This window comes from Ictidomys tridecemlineatus, chromosome 13 (genome assembly GCF_052094955.1).
Source record: "Ictidomys tridecemlineatus isolate mIctTri1 chromosome 13, mIctTri1.hap1, whole genome shotgun sequence".
Classification (NCBI taxonomy): Eukaryota; Metazoa; Chordata; class Mammalia; order Rodentia; family Sciuridae; genus Ictidomys; species Ictidomys tridecemlineatus.
The window spans coordinates 13,298,242-13,319,938 of record NC_135489.1 but is presented as its reverse complement, the minus strand read 5'-3'; the positions used below and the strand labels follow the sequence as shown (position 1 = coordinate 13,319,938).

Below are 21,697 nucleotides of genomic sequence, written 5' to 3'. Positions count from 1 at the left end.
CTCCCAAGTCACTGGGATTACAAGCATGCCCCACCAAGCCTGGCTCACTTATTATGTTTTTGAAAATTTGCTTCTTTAAGATATTTTCTTTATTGGGAAATGCTTAGAAGTGCTGTATCCCATCTGTCAACAGTGTTTCGATAGCATAAATTAATAGCATTATCCTTTTGGATATTTGCTGCAGCATTAGTATAATAAATTAATTTTTCTTCTACTCTAGATGTGTTGCAGCACACCATAATCCACAAGAAACATACCGGGAAAAGTCCCATTGTGAAGTAGGTATCTAATTTCTAAATACATATACTTTTGTATACTTTTAAATTGGTGTAACAATTAATAAGATTATGGATGTATTTGGCTATAATTCTGCCATGTTGCTGTTTGCTTTTTATTTGGCCCACCTGTTCTGTGTTTCCTTTTGTCTCCTTTCTTGCCATCTTTTTTTTTTTTTTTTACAGGATTCATAATTTTTTTATACGTTTATTTTATTTATTTTTTTTAATTTTTATTTTTTTATTGATTGTTCAAAACATTGCAGAGCTCTTGATAAATCATCTTTCATACGTTTGACTCCATTGGGTTTTGAACTCCCATTTCTACCCCAAATACAGATTGCAGAATCACATCTGTTACATACTCACATTTTTACATAATGGCATATTAGTGACTATTGTAATCTGCTACTTTTTCTATCCCCTACTATCCCCCCTCCCCTCCCCTCCCACCTTCCCTCTCTGCCTCCTCTGCTGTTGTTCAATTCTCTCCCTTTTTTTCCCCCTCCCCCTTGCCCATCATAACCTCTTATACTTTTGTGTATCACTAAAGGTCTCCTACCATTTCCATATCCTTTCCCTTCTCTCTCCCTTTCTCTCCCCCCATTCGTCTTTGTTTACTGTTAGTCTTTTCCTCATGCTCTTCCTTCCTGTTCTGTTCTTAGTTGCTCTCTTTATATCAAAGAAGACATTTGACATTTGTTTTTTAGGGCTTGGCTAGCTTCACTTAGCATAATCTGCTCTAATACCATCCATTTCCCTGCAAATTCTATGATTTTGTCATTTCATAGTGCTGCATAATACTCCATTGTATATAGATGCCACATTTTTTTTATCCATTCATCTATTGAAGGGCATCTAGGTTGGTTCCTTAGTCTAGCTATTGTGAATTGTGCCGCTATAATCATTGATGTGGCCGTATCCCTATAGTGTGCTCTTTTAAGGTCCTCAGGGAATAGTCCGAGAAGGGCGATAGCTGGGTCAAATGGTGGATCCATTCCCAGCTTTCCCAGGAATCTCCATACTGCTTCCCAAATTGGCCTCACCATTTTGCAGTCCCACCAGCAGTGTACAAGTGTACCCTTTTCCCTACATCCTCGCCAACACTTATTATTGTTTGACTTCATAATGGCTGCCAATCTTACTGGAGTGAGATGGTATCTTAGGGTGGTTTTGATTTGCATTTCTCCGATTGCTAAAGATGGTAAGCATTTTTTCATGTACTTGTTGATTGATTGTATGTCCTCCTGAGAAATGTCTGTTCAGGTCCTTGGCCCATTTGTTGATTGGATTATTTGTTATCTCATTGTTTAATTTTTTGAGTTCCTTGTACATTCTGGATATTAGGGCTCCATCTGATGTGTGAGGAGTAAAAATTTGTTCCCAGGATGTACGCTTTCTATTTACCTCTTTTATTGTTTCTCTTGCTGAGAAAAAACTTTTTAGTTTAAGTAAGTCCCATTTGTTTATTCTTGTTGTTAACTCTTGGGCTATGGGAGTCCTATTAAGGAATTTGGAGCCCGACCCCACAATATGTAGATCGTAGCCAACTTTTTCTTCTATCAGACGCAGTGTCTCTGATTTGATATCTAGCTCCTTGATCCATTTTGAGTTAACTTTTGTGGCTGGCGAGAGAAAGGGATTCAATTTCATTTTGTTGCATATGGATTTCCAATTTCCCCAGCACCATTTGTTGAAGATGCTATCCTTCCTCCATTGCATGTTTTTAGCCCCTTTATCAAATATAAGATAGTTGTAACTTTGTGGATTAGTCTGTGTGTCCTCTATTCTGTACCATTGGTCCACCCGCCTGTTTTGGTACCAGTACCATGCTGTTTTTGTTACTATTGCTTTGTAGTACAGTTTGAACTCTGGTATCGCTATACCTCCAGATTCACACTTCCTGCTTAGAATTGCTTTTGCTATTCTGGGTCTTTTGTTTTTCCATATGAATTTCATGATTGCTTTATGTATTTCTACAAGAAATGCCGTTGGGATTTTGATTGGCATCGCATTAAACTTGTAGAGAACTTTGGGTAATATCGCCATTTTGATGATGTTAGTTCTGCCTATCCATGAACAGGGTACATTTTTCCATCTTCTGAGATCTTCTTCTATCTCTCTCTTTAGGGTTCTGTAGTTTTCATTGTATAAATCTTTCACCTCTTTTGTTAGGTTGATTCCCAACTATCTTATTTTCTTTGAGGATATTGTGAATGGAGTGGTTTTCCTTATTTCCATTTCAGAGGTTTTGTTGCTGATATACACGAATGCCTTTGATTTATGTTTGTTGATTTTATAACCTGCCACTTTGCTGAATTCATTTATTAACTCTAGCAGCTTCTTTGTAGACCCTTTTGGGTCTGTTAAGTATATTATCATGTCATCCACAAATAGCAATAATTTAATTTCTTCTTTTCCTATTTTTATGCCTTTAATTTCTTTTGTCTGTCTAATTGCTCTGGCTAGTACTTCGAGAACTAAATTGAATAGAAGTGATGATAGAGGGCACCCCTGTCTTGTTCCAGATTTTAGAGGGAATGCCTTCAGTTTTTCTCCATTTAGGATGATGCTAGCCTGAGGTTTAGCATATATAGCTTTTACAATGTTGAGGTAAGTTCCTGTTATCCCTAGTTTTCTAGTGTTTTGAACATAAAGGGATGCTGTACTTTGTCAAATGCTTTTTCTGCATCTATCAAGATGATCATATGGTTCTTGTCTTTAAGTCTATTGATGTGGTGAATAGCATTTATTGATTTCCGTATATTGAACCAGCCTTGCATCCCAGGGATGAATCCTACTTGATCATGGTGCACAAGTTTTCTGATATGTTTTTGTATTCGATTCGCCAGATTTATTGAGAATTTTTGCATCCAAGTTCATTAGAGATATTGGTCTGTAGTTTTCTTTCTTTGAAGTATCTTTGTCTGGTTTTGGGATCAGAGTGATGTTGGCCTCATAGAATGAATTTGGAAGAGCTCCTTCTTTTTCTATTTCTTGAAATACCTTGAAAAGTATTGGTATTAATTCTTCTTCGAAGGTTTTGTAGAACTCTACTGTATACCCATCCGGTCCAGGGCTTTTCTTGGTTGGTAGTCTTTTGATGGCTTCTTCAATTTCTTCCTTTGTTATTGGTCTGTTTAAATTGTGTGTGTCTTCCTGTCTCAATCTGGGCAAATCATATGCCTTAAGAAATTTATCGATATCTTCACTATCTTCTATTTTATTGGAATATAGGGTTTCAAAATACTTTCTAATTATCTTCTGTATTTCTGTAGTGTCTGTTGTGATATTGCCTTTTTCATCCCGAATGTTAGTAATTTGAGTTCTCTCTCTTCTTCTTTTCGTTAGTATGGCTAAGGGCTTGTCTATCTTATTTATTTTTTCAAAGAACCAACTTTTAGTTTTATCTATTTTTTCAATGGTTTTTTTTGTTTCAATTTCATTGATTTCTGCTCTAATTTTAATTATTTCTTTTCTTCTACTACATTTGCTGTTGTTTTGTTCTTCCTTTTCTAGATTTTTGAGGCATAGTGTGAGTTCATTTATTTGTTGGTTTTTTCTTTTTTTGAGGAAAGAACTCCAAGAAATGAATTTCCCTCTTAAACTGCTTTCATTGTGTCCCATAGATTCCGGTATGTTGTGTCTGTATTATCATTTGACTCTAAGAATTTTTTCATCTCCTCTATGTCTTCTGTAACCCATTGATCGTTCAATAACATATTGTTCATTTTCCATGTGGTGTAGGGTTTTTCCTTCCTTCTTTTATCATTGATTTCCAATTTCATTCCATTATGGTCAGATATGGTGCATGGTATTATCTCCACGCCTTTATATTTACTAAGAGTTGCCTTATGGCATAATTTATGGTCTATCTTTGAGTAGGATCCATGTGCTGCTGAGAAGAACGTGTATCCACTTGATGATAGTTGATATATTCTATATATGTCGGTTAAGTCTAGGTTGTTGATTGTGCTGTTGAGTTCTATAGTTTCTTTATTCAGTTTTTGTCTAGAGGATCTGTCTAATGGCGAGAGCGGTATGTTGAAGTCACCCATAATTATTGTGTTGTGGTCTATTTGACTCTTGAACTTGAGGAGGGTTTGTTTTATGAACGTTGCAGCTCCATTGTTTGGTGCATACATATTGATAATTGTTATGTCTTGTTGGTGGATGGTTCCTTTTAACAGTATATAGTGCCCTTCTTTATCCTTCTTGATTAACTTAGGTTTGAAGTTGATTTTATTCGATATGAGTATGGCCACTCCTGCTTGCTTCCGAGGGCCATGTGAGTGGTATGATTTTTCCCAAACTTTTACCTTCAGCCTGTGTATGTCTTTTCCTATCATATGAGTCTCCTGAAGGCAGCATATTGTTGGATTTGGTTTTTTGATCCAGGTTACTAGCCTATGTCTCTTGATTGGTGAGTTTAGGCCATTAACATTTAAGGTTACAATTGAGATATGATTTGTACTTCCAATCATGCTTCTTTTATTTATTTTAGTTTGGCTAGTTTTACTTTTTGGTTATTTTCCTCCCCCTTTACTGAGAATACCTCCTGCTATTGGTTTTGGGCACTATTTTTCAACTCCTCCTCTTGTAGTATTTTGCTCAAAATACTTTGCAGTGCTGGTTTTCTTGCTGCGAATTCTTTTAGCTTTTATTTATCATGAAAGATTTTAATTTCGTTGTCAAATCTGAAGCTCAATTTTGCTGGATACAGTATTCTTGGTTGGAATCCATTGTTTTTCAGCGTTTGAAATAAATTGTTCCAGGATCTTCTCGCTTTCAAAGTCTGTGATGAGAAATCAGTCGTTAACCTAATTGGTTTACCCCTGAATGTAATCTGCCTCTTTTCTCTCGTAGCTTTTAATATTCTCTCTTTGTTTTGTATGTTGGCTATCTTCATTATTACATGTCTTGGAGTTGGTCTATTACGGTTTTGAATGTTTGGGGTCCTGTAGGCTTCCAGGATTTGGCAATCCATTCTATCTTTCATCTCTGGGAAGTTTTCTACAATTATTTCATTTAATATGCTGTCCATTTCTTTGGTTTGAATCTCTGTGCCTTCTTCTATCCTGATGACTCTCAAATTTGTTTTTTTATGACATCTCATATCTCTTGAATAGATTGCTCGTGGGATTTAAGCATCTTTTCTGTGTTGACTATACTCTTTTCAAGTTGATAAACCTTGTCTTCATTATCTGATATTCTGACTTCTGCTTGATCAAGTCTATTTGTAATATTCTCATTTGAATTTTTAATTTGGTTCATAGTTTCCTGCAATTCTAGGATTATTGTCTGATTTTTTTTTAAGATCTCTATCTCCTGGTAGAGCTCGTTCTTTGCCATTTGAATTTGTTTGTTTAATTCATTTTCAAAATATACTTTTATTTCTTGGACTTGCTGTCTCACGTCTTCTCTAATATTCCTTTCCATTTGAGTTAGGTATGCCTTGAGTTCTTTCCCTATCCCTGCTTCTGATGTTTCTATGTCCTCCTGTAGAATTAAGTTGTCTTGCATTGTTTGTACTCCTTTTTTCCCTTGTTTTCTCATGTTGTCCACGTTACTTTCCAGCTCTTTTTGATTGTTGTGTTTCTGCTCTCTTCTATAGCTTTGTTTTGGTTCTGTATTACTCTGATGTCTCTCCTTTGTGTTGTTAAACTATGCCTGCTAACTTGGATTCCGCTGGGAAGGAATTCCGACCTCCGAGCTCCAGTGATGACACTTCTCTGCTATGGCAGGCCCCAGGCTCCTTGCTGGGGTGTCCTAATGGGGGGGTGTGACTGGACTATCTCTGTTTGGTTTCAGTTCCCGGTCGCAGTAGGCGGGCGGTCTCCAGCCGCCCAGTATCACAGGCCGGTCGCCTGCGGGCGGCATTCTCCTACCGCCCAGCTACGCAGGCAGTGGGTGAACTGTCACTGGCGGGCCTGCGGTTTCCAGCCACCCACTCGCCGGGGTCTTGCCTCTAGTCTCCTGGTTTCTCCTGCTAGTCTTGGTTTCTCCTGTTTTGTTGTTGCAATCTGTCGGAGAGTGGCGGTGGATACTTCAGCTTTCCAAGATGGTGGCCGCTGATTGCCTCGGTGGAGTGTCCGCTGTTTTGATGTTGTAATCTGTTTTGATGTTGCAATCTGTCGGAGATTGGCAGTGTATACTTCAGCTTTCCCAGATGGTGGCCACTGACTGCCTCGGTGGAGTGTCCGCTGTGGGGGATGGGACTGTACCGCTTCCTTCCCTGTCTGAAATCCCGTACTCAGCCCAGGGGTCAGTGTGGGCTTGGCTGGCGGGATTCCACCTAATGGCAGTCACTAATCTCCCTGCTTGCTAATTAATCGCTTCTCTGCGGCGCCACGCCTTCTGTAGCCGCGGGGCAGGCCACGCAAATCAGTCGGCCTGGATCTCCGGGGTCCTGCCTATACGTTTATTTTATTCATTGATTTTTATGTGGTGCTGAGGATTCAACCCAGGGCCTCGCACGGTCTAGAAGAGCGCTCTACCACTGAGTCACAACCCCAGCCCCTGTTTTTGCTTTTATTTAAATTGTTTTTCTCTTTAATTAGTCTTTATAGGTATATGTTGTGTCTGTATTCTAGTTATGCTAGAGAATTTATTATACATCTTGACTTATTAATGTCTGGTGTACATTGTGCTGGTATCATTTCCCCAACAATTTGAGGACCTTAGATCACTCTAACCCCTTTTCTTTTCCTGAGTTGTAAATCATAGTTGTCATGCATTTTAATTATCTTTATTGTTTGAAGCCCCATGAAATCTTTTTCCAGTTATTCATTTAGATTTTACCATTCCTTTTCTCTTTATTCCTTCCTTTGTTTCTGAGCACCCACCTGTGACCATTTTCCTTCCAACTGAAGAACATTGAGTATTTCCTACGATTACATCTGCTAGTGATGCGTGCAGTTAGTTTTTATCAGGGGATGGGGTATAATTTGCCTTCATTTTTAAAAGATATTTTTGTTGTCTATGAATTTCTGGGTTGTCAGTTATTTTCTGTTTGCTTTTTGAAACTATTATTTCATTGTCTTCTGGGCAGATACCTTTGGTCTCTCTCTTATCTTCTTTTCCCATCTCTGATTTCTCTTGCAGATCACATAAAATCACTTAAGAGATTTCCAACTTATATTCCATTAGTTAAGTACTCTTTCCTTCAGCCATGTTCCACAGACTTCATACTTCTCACTCAGGGCCTTTGCTGATTCTATACTCTTGCTTCCTATTTTTTTTTAATTGTAGTTGGACACCAAACCTTTATTTTATTTATTTATTTTTATTTGGTGCTGAGGCTTATCCAAAACTGCATATACAGTGCCTTGTACATGCTAGATAAGCACTCTACCACCAAACCACAACCTCAGCCCCTTGCTTTCTGTTCTTTAGTAGGTAATTTTAGAAATTCCCAGTAGCATTGAGCCCCTTTTGCTTATAGTGGCAACCTCATTGGGGTCTTTTGCTATTTCCCTCTTCCTGCTCCCTTGCCTCCTGCTCTCTGGGACCACCTCTCAAATAAATTATGTCATTCTAGACTTTGTTTTTGAGGGGAATTCAAACTCATGTTATGTGGCCTTCAGTGATCAGTTAATCTTATTGTTGCTCTTTTGAAGGTAATATGCTTTTTCCGCTGGTTGCTTTGCTTTTAAGTTTTTCTCATTGTCTGGTTTTTAGCAATTTTCCTATGATATGTAGCTTTCTTTGTATTAATCCTTCTTGAATCAGTTGCTGTATATGTTGATTTTTGAGAACTCCTAGCTCTTACCTCTTAAAATTGGTTTTGTGTTGTTCTTTTGCTCCATCTTTTAAGACGTATCCCAAGTCCTTATATATTAGACTTTCTACTATGTCCCACGTCGTCTTTTTAACTTATACTTGTTGTGCATATTGTTTGCCTCTCTGTACTTCAATATATTAACTCCAGACAATTTATTCTTAACTGATTTTTTTCATCTGATGGCCATCCATTGAGTTCATTATATCAGTTTATTTTATGGTTCTAGAATTTAAATTTGGTTCTTTATATTTTCTGGTACTCTTCCAAATCCTCAACCTTGTTCTATTCATTGACCATGTGATACAGACTGAAAGTTCATATCCAGTAATTGCATCTTTTGAATTCTCTTTGGGCCTAATTCTATTGTATATTTCTTTGGTTTCCAGTCATTTTTTTCCTGTCCCTTCTTATGTTGGTTATACACAATACTTAGATCAGTGATTTTCTCCAGATACAGAATTTTGTATTCTCTCTATTCTCAGCCTTCAGGAGTGCAAGATAACCTCTTTGTAGGATTTCTCAAGGCAGAGCACACATTTATTACTATTATTTTTAGAGACAGACATTAGTAATAAATTAGATATGTACCTATTTATTTCTTATAGTATACTTTTTTCCCTTGAACTTATCACTATGTATTCAAAAAAATAAAAACTAATAGGCTAAGAAAGAGTTACTGTAGCTTCTTCATTGAAACGTTATAGCAGGTTAAATTATTGAGGATAAATTTCATAAACTTTTCACAAGGTTATGCTTTCATAAACTTTTCTTTTGATAGCAGTATTGGTACAAGCTGTTCTCCGTTGGATGGGCTTACCATGCAATATTCTGAACAGAATGGAATTGTGGATTGGAGGAAGCAAAGCTGCACCACCATTCAGCACCCAGAGCACTGTGTGACCTTAGCTGAGCAGGTACGTAGGGGTTTTGTTTTGGTGCCATATAAAGTATTATTACTCTCTCTGTTTTGTAAGCATTTAGGCAGAAAGTATTCTGATAGGAAGAAATTAAGGAGGATTTCGTTGTTATAGACTTAATGTTTTTATATATGATCTACGTTCTTAGACTTGAGAAAGTATATTTTAGATAACTTTTATTACATAAAATTAATGCACTTTAATATGACAACCAAAGTGTTTATTCTAACTAGAGGTGCATTAACTTGTTATATCAAATTTTTTTGCTCTTTTAAGTAATTATTCACATTTCAATTACTCTCTTGCTATGGGTGATGTGAATTTTCAAACTGAACTTTCTTATGAGTAGTTGGGCCAGTTTACTGGCACTCATGAGTGTAATTAGGGAACATTTGCTTTCTTAAATGGTTGTGATCAGAGAGCAGAGTGCCCTCAAGTATGTTCAGACCACCACAGATTTGGAGGGAAGTATACATGTGTAAATATGGAACAATCCTGTTCTATCTATAAAATTGATTCATTAGCCTGATTCTATTTTCTAGCCATACTCAGATCCAGATATTAACTCTTCATGGAATGTGTTCTTATGAACTAAGGCACATTTTGAGAAGTTATATCAGTTATGCTTATAAAATAACCTCTTTTCAAAGCCCATCTTATTGTACTTTCCCATCTCCTCTGTCCCAATGTCTCTGTGTTCTCTTGGAGTTGACCAAATTGTGGTTATTAGTTTTATTAAACTAAACTTCAGGAGAATACTAATAAATCTATAGCAAATACCAATCACTTGATTATATTTTATTTTGTACAGTAGTCCCTCCTTATTCACAGGGGATACACTCCAAGACCTCCAGTGAATGTCTAAAATTGTGGATAGTATCAGACACTATATAGGCTGTTTTTCTCATATACAGTACATAGCCATGATAAAGTTTAATTTATAAGTTGAGCACATTAACAACAGTAATAATAAAATAATTACAACACCATGTCATAACAGATGTTATATTAATGTGGTCAGTCTCTCAACTACTATGGACTGAGTAGTGAATACAGCAAAGATAGGCTGAACAAAGGGATGATGATTTGTGTCCTGGAAGGGATGGAGTGGGACAGCATGAGATTTCACCATGCTTCTCAAAATAATAACTTAGGAAATGTTTGTTTCTAGAATTTTCCATTAATATTTTTGGACCATGATTGATCACAGAAAATGTAACTACAGATGAGGAGGGACTATTATAATCAGAAGAAAAGAATAGAGATCCATTATAAAAAGAAAAAATAGATATTTTCTCATGATTAATATGAAGTATTTATAACAATATGTCAGTCTTAGTAGTTCTGATAGGTAACTTCAAAAATAGGTTGGAAATCAAAATTTGTTAGCATATACAACTATGCAGACATACTATTTTAATAAATGATATCCCAGTAAAAGGAAGTCTATATCAGTATTGTTTAGCTTTGTCTGCCTTTTTTTTTCTACTAGCATTCTGCTGAAAAACGGAGTTTATCTTCAATAAATAAGAAGAAAGGAAAGCCACAAATAGAAAAGTAGGTTCAATTTAATGTTCCCATTATTAGAATTGATATGAAAAGGTAGTAGTATTTGATTATGAGCATATTTAGTTTATATGGTATTTTTTTTTCTGTTAGGTTTCTATTCATATTTTAAGTTCTGGGCTCAATTTTTTTTGGTTGAAAATATCAGCATATATAGGTGATAGAAGTAAATCTGTTGTCAAATACTATGTCGATTTGTACTCATGGTGGCCAGCTACTTGGGAGGCTGAAGCAGGAAGATCATAAGGTTCAGACCTGCCTGGGCAACTTAGCTCCTGTCTCAAAATTTAAAAAAAATTAAAAGGTCTGGGAGTACATCTCAGAGGTAGAGCCCTTGCTTAACCATGTGTCAGACCCTGGGTTTGATCCCTAGTATCGGGGAAAAAAATACTATGTAGAGTTTAGAGGGGCAGAACTCTCAGGACTAATGATGCATTTTTACTTGTAGTTGGATTTTTTTTTTCTTGCTAAAACTTCTTTCAATTACAAGTCTTGGGAAATTTTAGGAATATTGTACTTAATATATTTAGTAGAGAACCTTATAAAAAATGGTAGTAATTTGTACATTTGGCTTAGGGAGAAAATTAAGAAAACGGACAACAGACTGAATTCTAGAATAAATGGTATTAGACTCTCCACTCCTCAGCATACCCATGGTGGTACTGTGAAAGGTAAGAAAAGTTTGTTTTTTCAAATACTCATCTAAATATTTTCAACTTGATACTTACTATATTAGTTGGTCTTAAGCTGCTGTGTCAGATCCTAATATTATAATTTACCTTGCATTGATGTGTATAGCAATTTCCAAATTAAAGTGTTCTGAAATTATTGGGATTAATTTAGGGACTATAAACCAGCCATGGAGGTAAACATTTCTTGCCATCCTTATTAGGACTTACCATTTACTCTTCTTCTGATAGTAGCAGTCACCCAGCCTCTTTCTTCCTCAGGCCAGTTCTATACCAGAGCAGACAGAGGGCCCACCATTGTGGAGGGTCTTTTCTACAGCTTTGCAAGCCATCCTCAACAAAGTCTGGGCATGTTCCTATCTAAGTCTATTTTTAGAATATTTTTGACCTTTTTTTCCATGACTTAGTAACTGCTTTTATGGGACTTTTGAGGAATTTTCAACCTCAGATTTTTTTTTAAGCTAGATTTGTTGTGGTTTTCACTTATTTTATAGTCTTTCTATGTTTAGATTCGAGGTTCATTTTATTGAGAAGTCTCCTTCTGTTAATTCATTGATTACTTTTATGTGTTTTCCTTATCCTTACTGTTAATGATAATAGTAAAGATTGAAAAAGAGTAAAAGCCCACAGATCACTAGAAGAATATATTGTCCATGTGTGCACTTAACATATTTACTGACTAAACCCACAAGTAAGAATTTTTGTTTTTAAATTTATTTTAATTATAACACATTCAGATGTGATGCAGCATAAATAACAAGAGTGTATTCCTAAGTGAGGCATATAGATATTTGTATAGAGAGAATGAATAGTGATGAAAGAAAAATAGAGAGTTCTGCCCCTCTAAACTCTACCTTTTGGAGTCTACAACCGTCTGCCAACTCATTGAATTGGCCAAACCGGGAAAAAAGTGGTATGGGAAAAACCCATCTTATCTTTATGAGGATCCAGTTCCAGAAACGCACTGAAGCTCTTTATTCTCTGAGAGTCCCTACAGTGATGCAGCTAAGGGCAGGAGGAAAAAGCTAAATAAGGAAAGCAGTAGATGATCTGGAAAAAGATATCTCAGTAGATGACTGGAAATCTACCAGGCCTCCATGTCACTGTTCCCTCCTAGCTTGTTTTCTGCACTGCTACCACATAGACTTTGGGTCATTCTCCTGATGAAATTTCTGTCAGATATACGCCCCTCCAAACCATCATGCTGCCTCAGCTCCCATGGTTTGAGAACTCTTGCTCACCGGAGGAGAGCTGCTGCTTCTTGCCGTTGTAGCCTCCTATTTCCAGAGAAAAAGTTCATAGACATTGACCAGAAGCAGCTGTGGTTGTGGATCTTGTATCCCTTGTTTCTTAGATGTGTTACTTTTCTCAAGCAGTAGTTTTTGCTTTTGTAAATAGGGAATGATGCTGCCACGCTAGGTTATAAGGGCATTTTACTGGTACTGAGTACCTAGCTGTTCAGTAATTTAGTTTCTTTTTCCTCTGCTAATAAGTTAGAGGAAAATATACATTTTATAGGTTATTAAGAACTTTGTAACAACATCCAAATTTCAGTTCTTTTTCCCTTTACCAACCATAGAATTTTTGAATAAGCCAAACCTTATTTCATTTTGTCTTGTATATATGTCACTGACTCATATATATTTACATTTACAGTGTTATTATGAATAATGTACACTTTGGACAGCTTGCCTCATTGGTGTCAGTTGTATGTCAACTCAGACTTAAACAACTCTTTATTAATTTCCCTTTGAAATATTAGGGTTCCAAAAAGGAATTATCTTGAGGCATTTGGTAAACTGAAGATATATTTGAAATTTTTTCCCATTATGGAACAAGAACTAATAAAATGTAGATGCTATACTGGGTCCTTCTGATTAGTAGATTGCTAATATCTTTAAATAAGCAGTATCACTTAAAATATATATTTTTTAAAATTTAGTTTTAAAATTTTGATCCTATTTTTAGTAATAAACCATCCACATCACTAATTCCCAAATAAGAACAGTATAAAGATTCCTCACTGCATTCTTCCATGTTATCTGCTCCCAGGAAGTAATCCATGCTATATAGTTGTCTGTGTTTATTTATAGTGTTTCTTTTTTTTAAACTTTGTTTCACTTAAGAGATACATGCATTACTCAGACCATTAAGAACTCTTACTGTTCATCATCATCCCAGTGTTTCTCCTTCCCCACTCTGTTGCTGATTATAGCACTAAGAAGTTGGGGATAAATAAAATGTTTGGCCTCTCAGTTTCTTTTACAAGCTTTAGAATGATCTAAAGGTCTTCAACTTCTTAAATAATCCAGAAGATAGATGTAGTTCAAACACCTATGGTTTATATAAATGGTTCTTAACTCTAACAAACCAGTTGTTCAGAATTACCAGTAACCAGAATTTTTGTTAGAATAATAATGTAAAGTATTGTGGTGGTGTTGTTCTGCCTTCTTGATCATGTGTAAGACCTTTTTTTATCATTTGAAACATGATGGCAAATTTAAAAGCTTGTATCTATTTAAAAGGGCAATTTGTGGCATATTCTTTGACATAATTGTTTCATTCTTCTGTACCTTCTGAATCATGAGAGGATCACATAATTTCTGATCATAAAAGTTCCCAAGGTTCTGCACAAGTCTGAGCACTTTCTGAATCATCAGAAAGAAAAAATGCTTTTATTGCAATGAATTCCTTTATTTAGTTCTTTAAAAACTGCAGTTTAATTTATGGCAATTTGATAATTAGAATATTCACTAGCAAGTACAATGTAAAGAAAATTATGTTATAAATCTCATTTAGAGACAGTGAACTATTCGTTTTGTTACCTGCTGACTTTGAAGTATTTATATGCAGATTTTCCATATATATTCCATCATTTATAGGTTTCGTTTTCATGAGTCCAATTTAATGCAAAGTTGTTTAGCCACTATGGCACATTCGATTGTCTTTCAATCTTTGGTGTTGGCTTGACTTGAATCCAATTTTTTTAGACAAGTTATAACTAATAATTCAGAGAGCCTGTTATTATGTATAAATGTGTCAGATTGCTTTTTTGTAAAATTATTACCTGCCCATATAATCGTCTGTCACTTTTCTCGTAGCCCAATGAAGTTTTGTAAATTTTTTCCTTGGCAATTTGCTGTTTAAGTTATCATCCAGAAGGAATTAGCTGCATGTACATTCATAATGCCCTTATTTTTCTTAAATATTCATCCAACATTTGAGTAGCTGGGCTAGGCTAGATCATCTGGGAACAGTCTTAACACTGTTATAAATGGATCTCCTTTAAAAGATGCAAGGTAGTCAACTAAATTGCCCTTTACACAAATAGTGTCTGTTTTCTGACACAACGTTTTGCCAAGTAATTAATAACCATTATCTTTGGTTCCACCAGGTTGCCACAGAAATGATTCGCTCATCTATAGTTCTTAAGAATACTCTGGAGTTGCTCATATGGGGATTTATACACTAAACATGTATTTTGTATTTGCTGTAAGGTAGAAACTTTGCAGGCCGTTAGGTTTATAGAAATGAATAGTACAGTTCCCTAAGTCTGGCTAGTTTATGAATGTCTAATACCAGCTACACCAGTTATCTCTCCTTATGTGTCTCAAACGGATATAGCTAGTTGATTATGGAGAATCTATACCCACTCCTATCCCTGATATAACCCTGGCCTTTGGGTAAAATTTAGGGGCTACCTAGTCTACTAGATGGGAAGTTTTTTTATTTTTTTAAGTAATGGGGCCTTATAAATTTTACTGAATAGGCTTTCTGGAAGTCTACTCTGTTCTTAAAAGGACTTTCTGACAAGCTATGAGAAATTATCATATCTATACTTAGAACATGGCTCAAAGTGGTATTATTGGGCTGAGGTTGTGGCTCAGTGGTAGAGCACTTGCCTAGCACATGTGAGGCAATGGGTTCAATCCTCAGCAACACATACATACATACATACATTCATACATATATACATACATACATAAATGAAGTTATTGTGTCCTTCTATAACTAAAAAAAAAAAATTTAAGTGGTATTATTGGATAGACCCTACAAAAACCTACAGAGAACCTTAAATTCTGATTTTTTTTGTGTGTGTCCAAAGATTGATTTGTTCTTTTATGCCTTTTTAAGAGTATATTTATTAGTTATTTTCAGTTAAAACAGTCACTTAATGATAAATTTTTACCTAGATCAAAGATCAACTTTTTAAGTAGGAAAACTGAAAAACTACATTTATAGCTACATATAATTTCTAATGATTTAATTTGAAATTGAATGTAACTACTTAACATGATTTTTTTAAAGTAGAATTATTATTTTTAGATGTGAATTTGGACATTGGATCTGGACATGACACATGTGGAGAAACATCTTCAGAGAGTTACAGTTCTCCGTCTAGTCCACGACATGATGGAAGAGAAAGTTTTGAAAGTGAAGAAGAAAAAGACAGAGGTTTGCTTTTAGGATGGGGTAATAGAGAGAGGTGGGGTGGAGGGAAATTTTTATTTTCTCTTACAAAGAATTTTTTGTCCCTAAAAACCCCATTATCAAGTTTAAATTGGTTATGAAGGAGATGTTAAAAACCATTGCCTTAGAATTTCCTAGCAATGTTGATTTTATAGATTTATTTCACTGCACATGAAATTGAATAGAAGACAGGATCATAACAATATGTAGTGTTTAAAAATTAAAACTGTGTGTTAGATGCACATGTATTTATACTTCTAATGTTTTTATGTTTGATTCTTTTATCATAAGATGTTTTTCTTAGTCTCTAGTAACAATTTTTGTCACAGTCTCTTTTGTCTGATAATGATATGGCCACTCCAGGTCTTTTGGAGGTACTACTTGCACAGTACCTATTTTTAATTCTTTTAATTTAAACCTATGTGTGAGTTTATTTATTTATTCATTTATTCATATATATATACATACATACATACCAGGAATTGAACCCAGGGGTGCTTAACCACTGAGCCACATACCAGCCCTTTATATATTATATTTGAAGACAGAGTCTCACTAAGTTGCTTAGGTCCTTGCTGAGTTGTTAAGGCTGGCTTTGAACTCCTGATTGTCCTACCTCAGCCTCCCAAGACACTGGGATTACAGGTGTGCACTGCCCTATTTTTCTTTAAATCTGAAATGTGTTTCTTGCATACAATGTAGCACTTAATTCATGGTTTTTATCCATTTTGTTGATCTTCATCATTTGATCTGAGTTTTTAGTCCACTTATGTTTAATGTAAATACTGATAAGATAGTTAACAATTGCCATTTTACTATTTGTTTTCTCTGTGTATTACATTTTCATTTCCTCCTTGCACAGATACTCAGCCAGCCAACAGTGAGAACTTGAAGACTTCTTGGGTCTTTTCTGGGAATCTACATAGCCCATAGGCATGAGCATAGCTTTCTACCATTCCCAGTAATATGTGAAAGCTTTTCAAAGCCTCCTGTGGACTTTTCATTCCCCAGTTTTTCAGTTTTAATGACTTTTTGGTTAGTTTCCTGTTAGCCTCAACTGGTAACTGCCTCAGGCAGCCACATTGTTAAGTAGTTACCACTAATAAATTATGACACGTGTCCTGTAGATAAGAGACCATTTAACACAGAGTGAGTACTAGTTGCACAGACAAGTCACACATTGACAGTTTTTTAGTGATGGGGCTTGGAGGAACACCAAACATAGGTTCTTTCTAGAGATGGCTATGCTACTAGTTTTTCTACCAACCATAATTGAGGGCCTATTAATCTACAGGGCTATTTCAGAGCTGGAGAAAGAGATGGGATTAGGGTAGGGCAAAGTAAAAGGTCATAAATCTTTCTGTTATGAGATTCAGCTATTTTACCCCCCTTGGGTAAATGTTCCTCAGATTGCCGTAAGCCTTTTAGTTAATTTCCATGGTTCTAAAAAGGTTCAATAGTTTTTACAATGGTTCTTATTGCTTTTATATAGTGGGTCATTGGAATTTCTTAGTCTACCATTCTGGTTTGAAAGTAAGATCTTAAAAAACACATTAAATAGAGGATGTCATTCTTTGTAAAGGGGTGGCTGCTGGGGTTGAACCTAGGGTTGCTTTACCACTGAGCTGCATTGCCCCATCCCTTATTATTTCTTATTTTGAGATGAGGTCTCATGAAGTTGCCCAGGTGGCCTTGAACTTGGCCTCCTTAGCAGCTAGGATTATAAGTACACCTCCACACCTGGCTGAGGATGTTGTTATTTTTATACATGCTGGCAACCTCTAATTATTAACATCTTGGTCCTAGGGTGTAACCCCTACTGGGGTGGGGGAGCAAATTCAAGTGATTTCTCTGTGGTTATCCTTAGATCCACTGTTTTAAAAAGCTAAGTCCTTTCTCGTATGAGCAGTGTGTAGTTCTCTGGGACCTTAGCTTCTATATTGCTGGTCCAGTCATGTCTTAGGAGCTATGCTGTGGTGTTGTGATTCTACCACTGGTTCTATTAATCTGAGTCAATATTGTACTTCTGTTCTGCAGCTTCCTCACAAAAGAACAAAATGAAAATAATTTCACAGAGCTATAAGAGAAATTTTTATGCCTTCCCCAAAATAGACAAAACTTTTATTATGTTTCATTGCATACTGTGTTTGGTTCTGTTGGTTGTACAAATAATTTTGTGATTCTTTAGCCCACTCAACAGATTTGACTTGGTTGTCAGATACTTGGGTAACTTTGTAGCATTCCTTTCCTGTCAACAGATAGTGTAAGTCAGTTGGCCTGTGTGAAGGAACATGGCCTTTTTCATATAGGCTCAGTTGTTAACAAATAAAAAAAAATGAGCCTTTCTTAAATGAAAGAATCACTTAGGGCTCTCTGTACCCAGGGGAAATATACATTGTGATAGAGAGTTTTGATCATTTTTAGAAGTTTTAAGTACATGCAAAGATTGCTTTAAAAATTATGTGCCTTTGTTCTTTCTGTTGTTCATAATGGAGTTTTGCTTGAGACTATGTTTTCCAAAGTCAGTATAAAAGAGGAATAAGGCCTAATCTAAATATCTAGATGAGTCTTTACAATGCTCAGAAAACTACTTGGGACCATTTAAAATCGTGGGACCATTTGCTATGACTTAAGAAAATTTAAACAAAGCTTAGTTCATACAGAAATTTCACTGACCGGTCCAGCTTCTTTTGAACTTCATTTTTGCCCTTAAATCTGCTGATGGGATAATATTGATATAATGCCTCAAATAGGTTCTTTTTTTTTTAAAATATTTTATTTATTTAGTTAGTTTTAGGTGGACACAATATGTTTATTTTATTTGTATGTGGTATTGAGGATCGAACCCAGTGCCTCACGCATGCCAGGCGAGCACGCTACCGCTTGAGCCACATCCCCAGCCCTCAAATAGGTTCTTGATTTGGGGAAACTCTTTGCTTTGCAAAGCTTGGTAAGAAATATCCCAATTATTAACTAGTTAGGGGATATTTATGCTAGGACCATTCATTCACTAATTGAATGTTTTCTCTAATATAAATTAAAATAGTTCAGTTAATAACACTTTTGACATTCTCTGTCATTAAGTACCAAGTGCAATTCAGCTTATGTTTATGAACAGAAAGTTTTTTAAATGGGCACTACATGTAATTGAATGGTCTGTGTATGCATCAATGCAATATCTGGGCTCATGATGAATTGTGAATTCAATATCATCTTTTGCCCCCCCTTATAGCAAAAGCCTGGAAATCTAGGAATCTAGACGAAATATTTCTGTATGTAAGCATAAAAGTAATGTAGTACAGTATAGTTTTGTATCTGCCAGTTCTCTGTTTTGATTTTGGGCAAATGGCAGTACATCCATATTTGCCTTGTTTCTTGTGTTGTAGGATATTCATTTTATGACTAATAGTGCCTTTAAATTTTCTTTTCTCCATTGAAATAGTAGCCTGGCACGGTGGCACATGCCTATAATCCCAGCGACTTGGAAGCTAGAGCCAGGAGGATTGCAAATTTCAAAGGCCAGCCTGTGCAACTTAGCAAGACCCTGTCTCAAAAATTAAAAGGGCTTGAGATGGAGCACCCTTGGGTTCAATCCCTAGTGAAACACACACACACACACACACACACACACACACACACACACACAAAGAAATATACAGTAGCAAGAGTATTCTTTAAAAACTCTTTAATTCTCTACCTTTAGATGTTTGAGTTAAATATTTTCTTGATTGAGGTCATTTAAAAAATAATCATTTAGGGCTGGGGATATAGCTTAGTTGGTAGAGTGTTTGCCTAGCATGTACAAAGTCCTGGGTTCAATCACCAGTACCACCAAAAAAAAAAAAAAAAAAAAAAAAAAATTTTATCTGAGACAAACTGAAGATCTTGGGTTTGACAGTGCAGAATGTGAAAAAAGTAGATTGCCTAAAAGCGATTTAAGGTTAAAAATAGCTAATACTTTTCTTAGTAATAAGGTAATAAGGTGGTAGTAAGTAAATGTCTGCATTTTATACTGGGCTTCATTCAGTCTCCAAATAACCTTTTGTTTTATTATTTTGCTTATATCTCCATATTTTAAAAATAAATCCATAGAAAGACAAAATGTTTTTAAAAGGTCATTTTGGATAGTCAGAACAGGTGATAGAGGGACATATTTTTATTTCTATCAAGAAAGATTTAATGGGCTGGGGTTGTAGCTCAGTGGTAGAGCACTTGCCTAGCACATGTGAGGCACTGGGTTTGAACCTCAGTACCACATAAAAAAATAAATAAACAAAATAAGGGTGTTGTGTCCATGTACAACTAAAAATATATTTTTTTAAAAGATTCCAGTTATGCTTGGGTTAATATATATATTTGTATTTGTTTTCTTTAGACTCAGACAGCAATTCTGAGGATTCTGGGAATCCATCAACAACCAGGTTTGCAGGTTATAGTTCTGTCAACCAGACTGTCACTGTCAAGCCACCTGTTCAGATCGCTTCACTAGGAAATGAGAATGGAAACCTTTTAGAAGATCCCTTGAACTCGCCGAAGTATCCACATATTCCTTTTATGCCAACTTTACACTGTGTCATGCACAACGGTGCCCAGAAGTCTGAAGTTGTCATTCCTCCACCCAAATCTGCAGATGGCAAAACAATAGGGATGCTTGTTCCTAGTCCTGTTGCTATTTCTGCAATAAGGGAATCCACAAATTCAACCCCTGTTGGACTCCTAGGGCCAACAGCTTCTACTGGAGAATCAGAGAAACACCTTGAATTGCTGGCTTCCCCTTTACCTATTCCATCAACCTTCCTTCCACACAGTAGTACTCCTGCTTTGCACCTAACATTTCAGAGGCTAAAATTGCCACCACCACAGGGATCTTCTGAGAGTTGTACAGTTAATATCCCACAACAACCAACTGGAAGTCTGAGCATCGGATCACCAAACACTGCCTTTATTCCTGTTCATAACCCAGGTAGTTTTCCAGGATCTCCTGTGGCTACTACGGACCCCATCACAAAATCTGCATCCCAAGTGGTAGGACTAAATCAAATGGTGCCTCAAATTGAGGGAAACACAGGGACAGTCCCTCAGCCTACCAATGTGAAGGTAGTTCTTCCAGCAGCTGGTCTCTCAGCTGCACAGCCACCAGCTTCCTACACCTTGCCAGGCTCTCCCCTTGCTGCCAGTGTGTTACCCACCCCGAATTCCAACGTGCTCAACACAACAGCCACTTCTGCCCAGCCAGCAAGTGCAGGCATCAGCCAGGCCCAGTCCACTGTTCCTCCTGCAGTTCCTACCCACACCCCAGGCCCTGCCCCAAGCCCAAGCCCAGCTTTGACACACAGTACTGCGCAGAGTGAGAGCACATCCTACATCAGTGCTGTGGGGAACACGAACTCTAATGGCACAATAGTGCCACCACAGCAGATGGGCTCGGGTCCTTGTGGTTCTTGTGGGCGAAGGTGCAGCTGTGGGACCAACGGAAACCTTCAGCTAAATAGTTACTATTATCCCAATCCAATGCCCGGACCAATGTACCGAGTCCCATCGTTCTTCACTCTGCCATCCATTTGCAATGGCAGCTACCTCAACCAAGCACATCAGAGCAATGGAAACCAACTTCCTTTTTTTCTGCCTCAGACTCCATATGCAAATGGACTGGTGCATGACCCAGTCATGGGGAGCCAAGCCAACTATGGCATGCAACAAATGGCAGGATTTGGGAGATTCTATCCCGTATATCCAGCACCCAATGTAGTTGCCAACACCAGTGGTTCGGGGCCCAAGAAGAATGGGAATGTCTCATGTTACAATTGTGGTGTAAGCGGACACTATGCACAGGACTGTAAGCAGTCATCCATGGAGGCCAATCAACAAGGTAATCACAATAACTCCCAGAGGACTTGTTTTTGAATTCACCTGTTTCTCCTTCCTTCCTTTTCTTGATCATGTGATTCTGTTGTAGCAGAAAGATCTGTTTGTGTGTTCATTTACAGATGTGTTTTC

At 36.7% G+C, this 21,697-nt stretch overlaps 1 protein-coding gene across 4 annotated transcripts in view; it reads left to right on the top strand.

The window, feature by feature from the left end:
• Window positions 1–21,697, top strand: part of Zcchc2 (zinc finger CCHC-type containing 2) — a 59,250-nt gene that overhangs the window by 34,677 nt on the left and 2,876 nt on the right. For 2 of the 4 annotated variants that reach the window (XM_078029919.1, XM_005323087.5), the window contains 6 exons: window positions 221–278; window positions 8,837–8,972; window positions 10,468–10,532; window positions 11,118–11,212; window positions 15,557–15,685; window positions 20,076–21,569. In XM_078029919.1, the coding sequence (XP_077886045.1) occupies window positions 221–278; window positions 8,837–8,972; window positions 10,468–10,532; window positions 11,118–11,212; window positions 15,557–15,685; window positions 20,076–21,569 (1,977 nt within the window). The remainder of the gene's footprint in view (window positions 1–220; window positions 279–8,836; window positions 8,973–10,467; window positions 10,533–11,117; window positions 11,213–15,556; window positions 15,686–20,075; window positions 21,570–21,697) is intronic. The other 2 variants (XM_013357585.3, XM_078029920.1) reach the window with 2 other exon arrangements.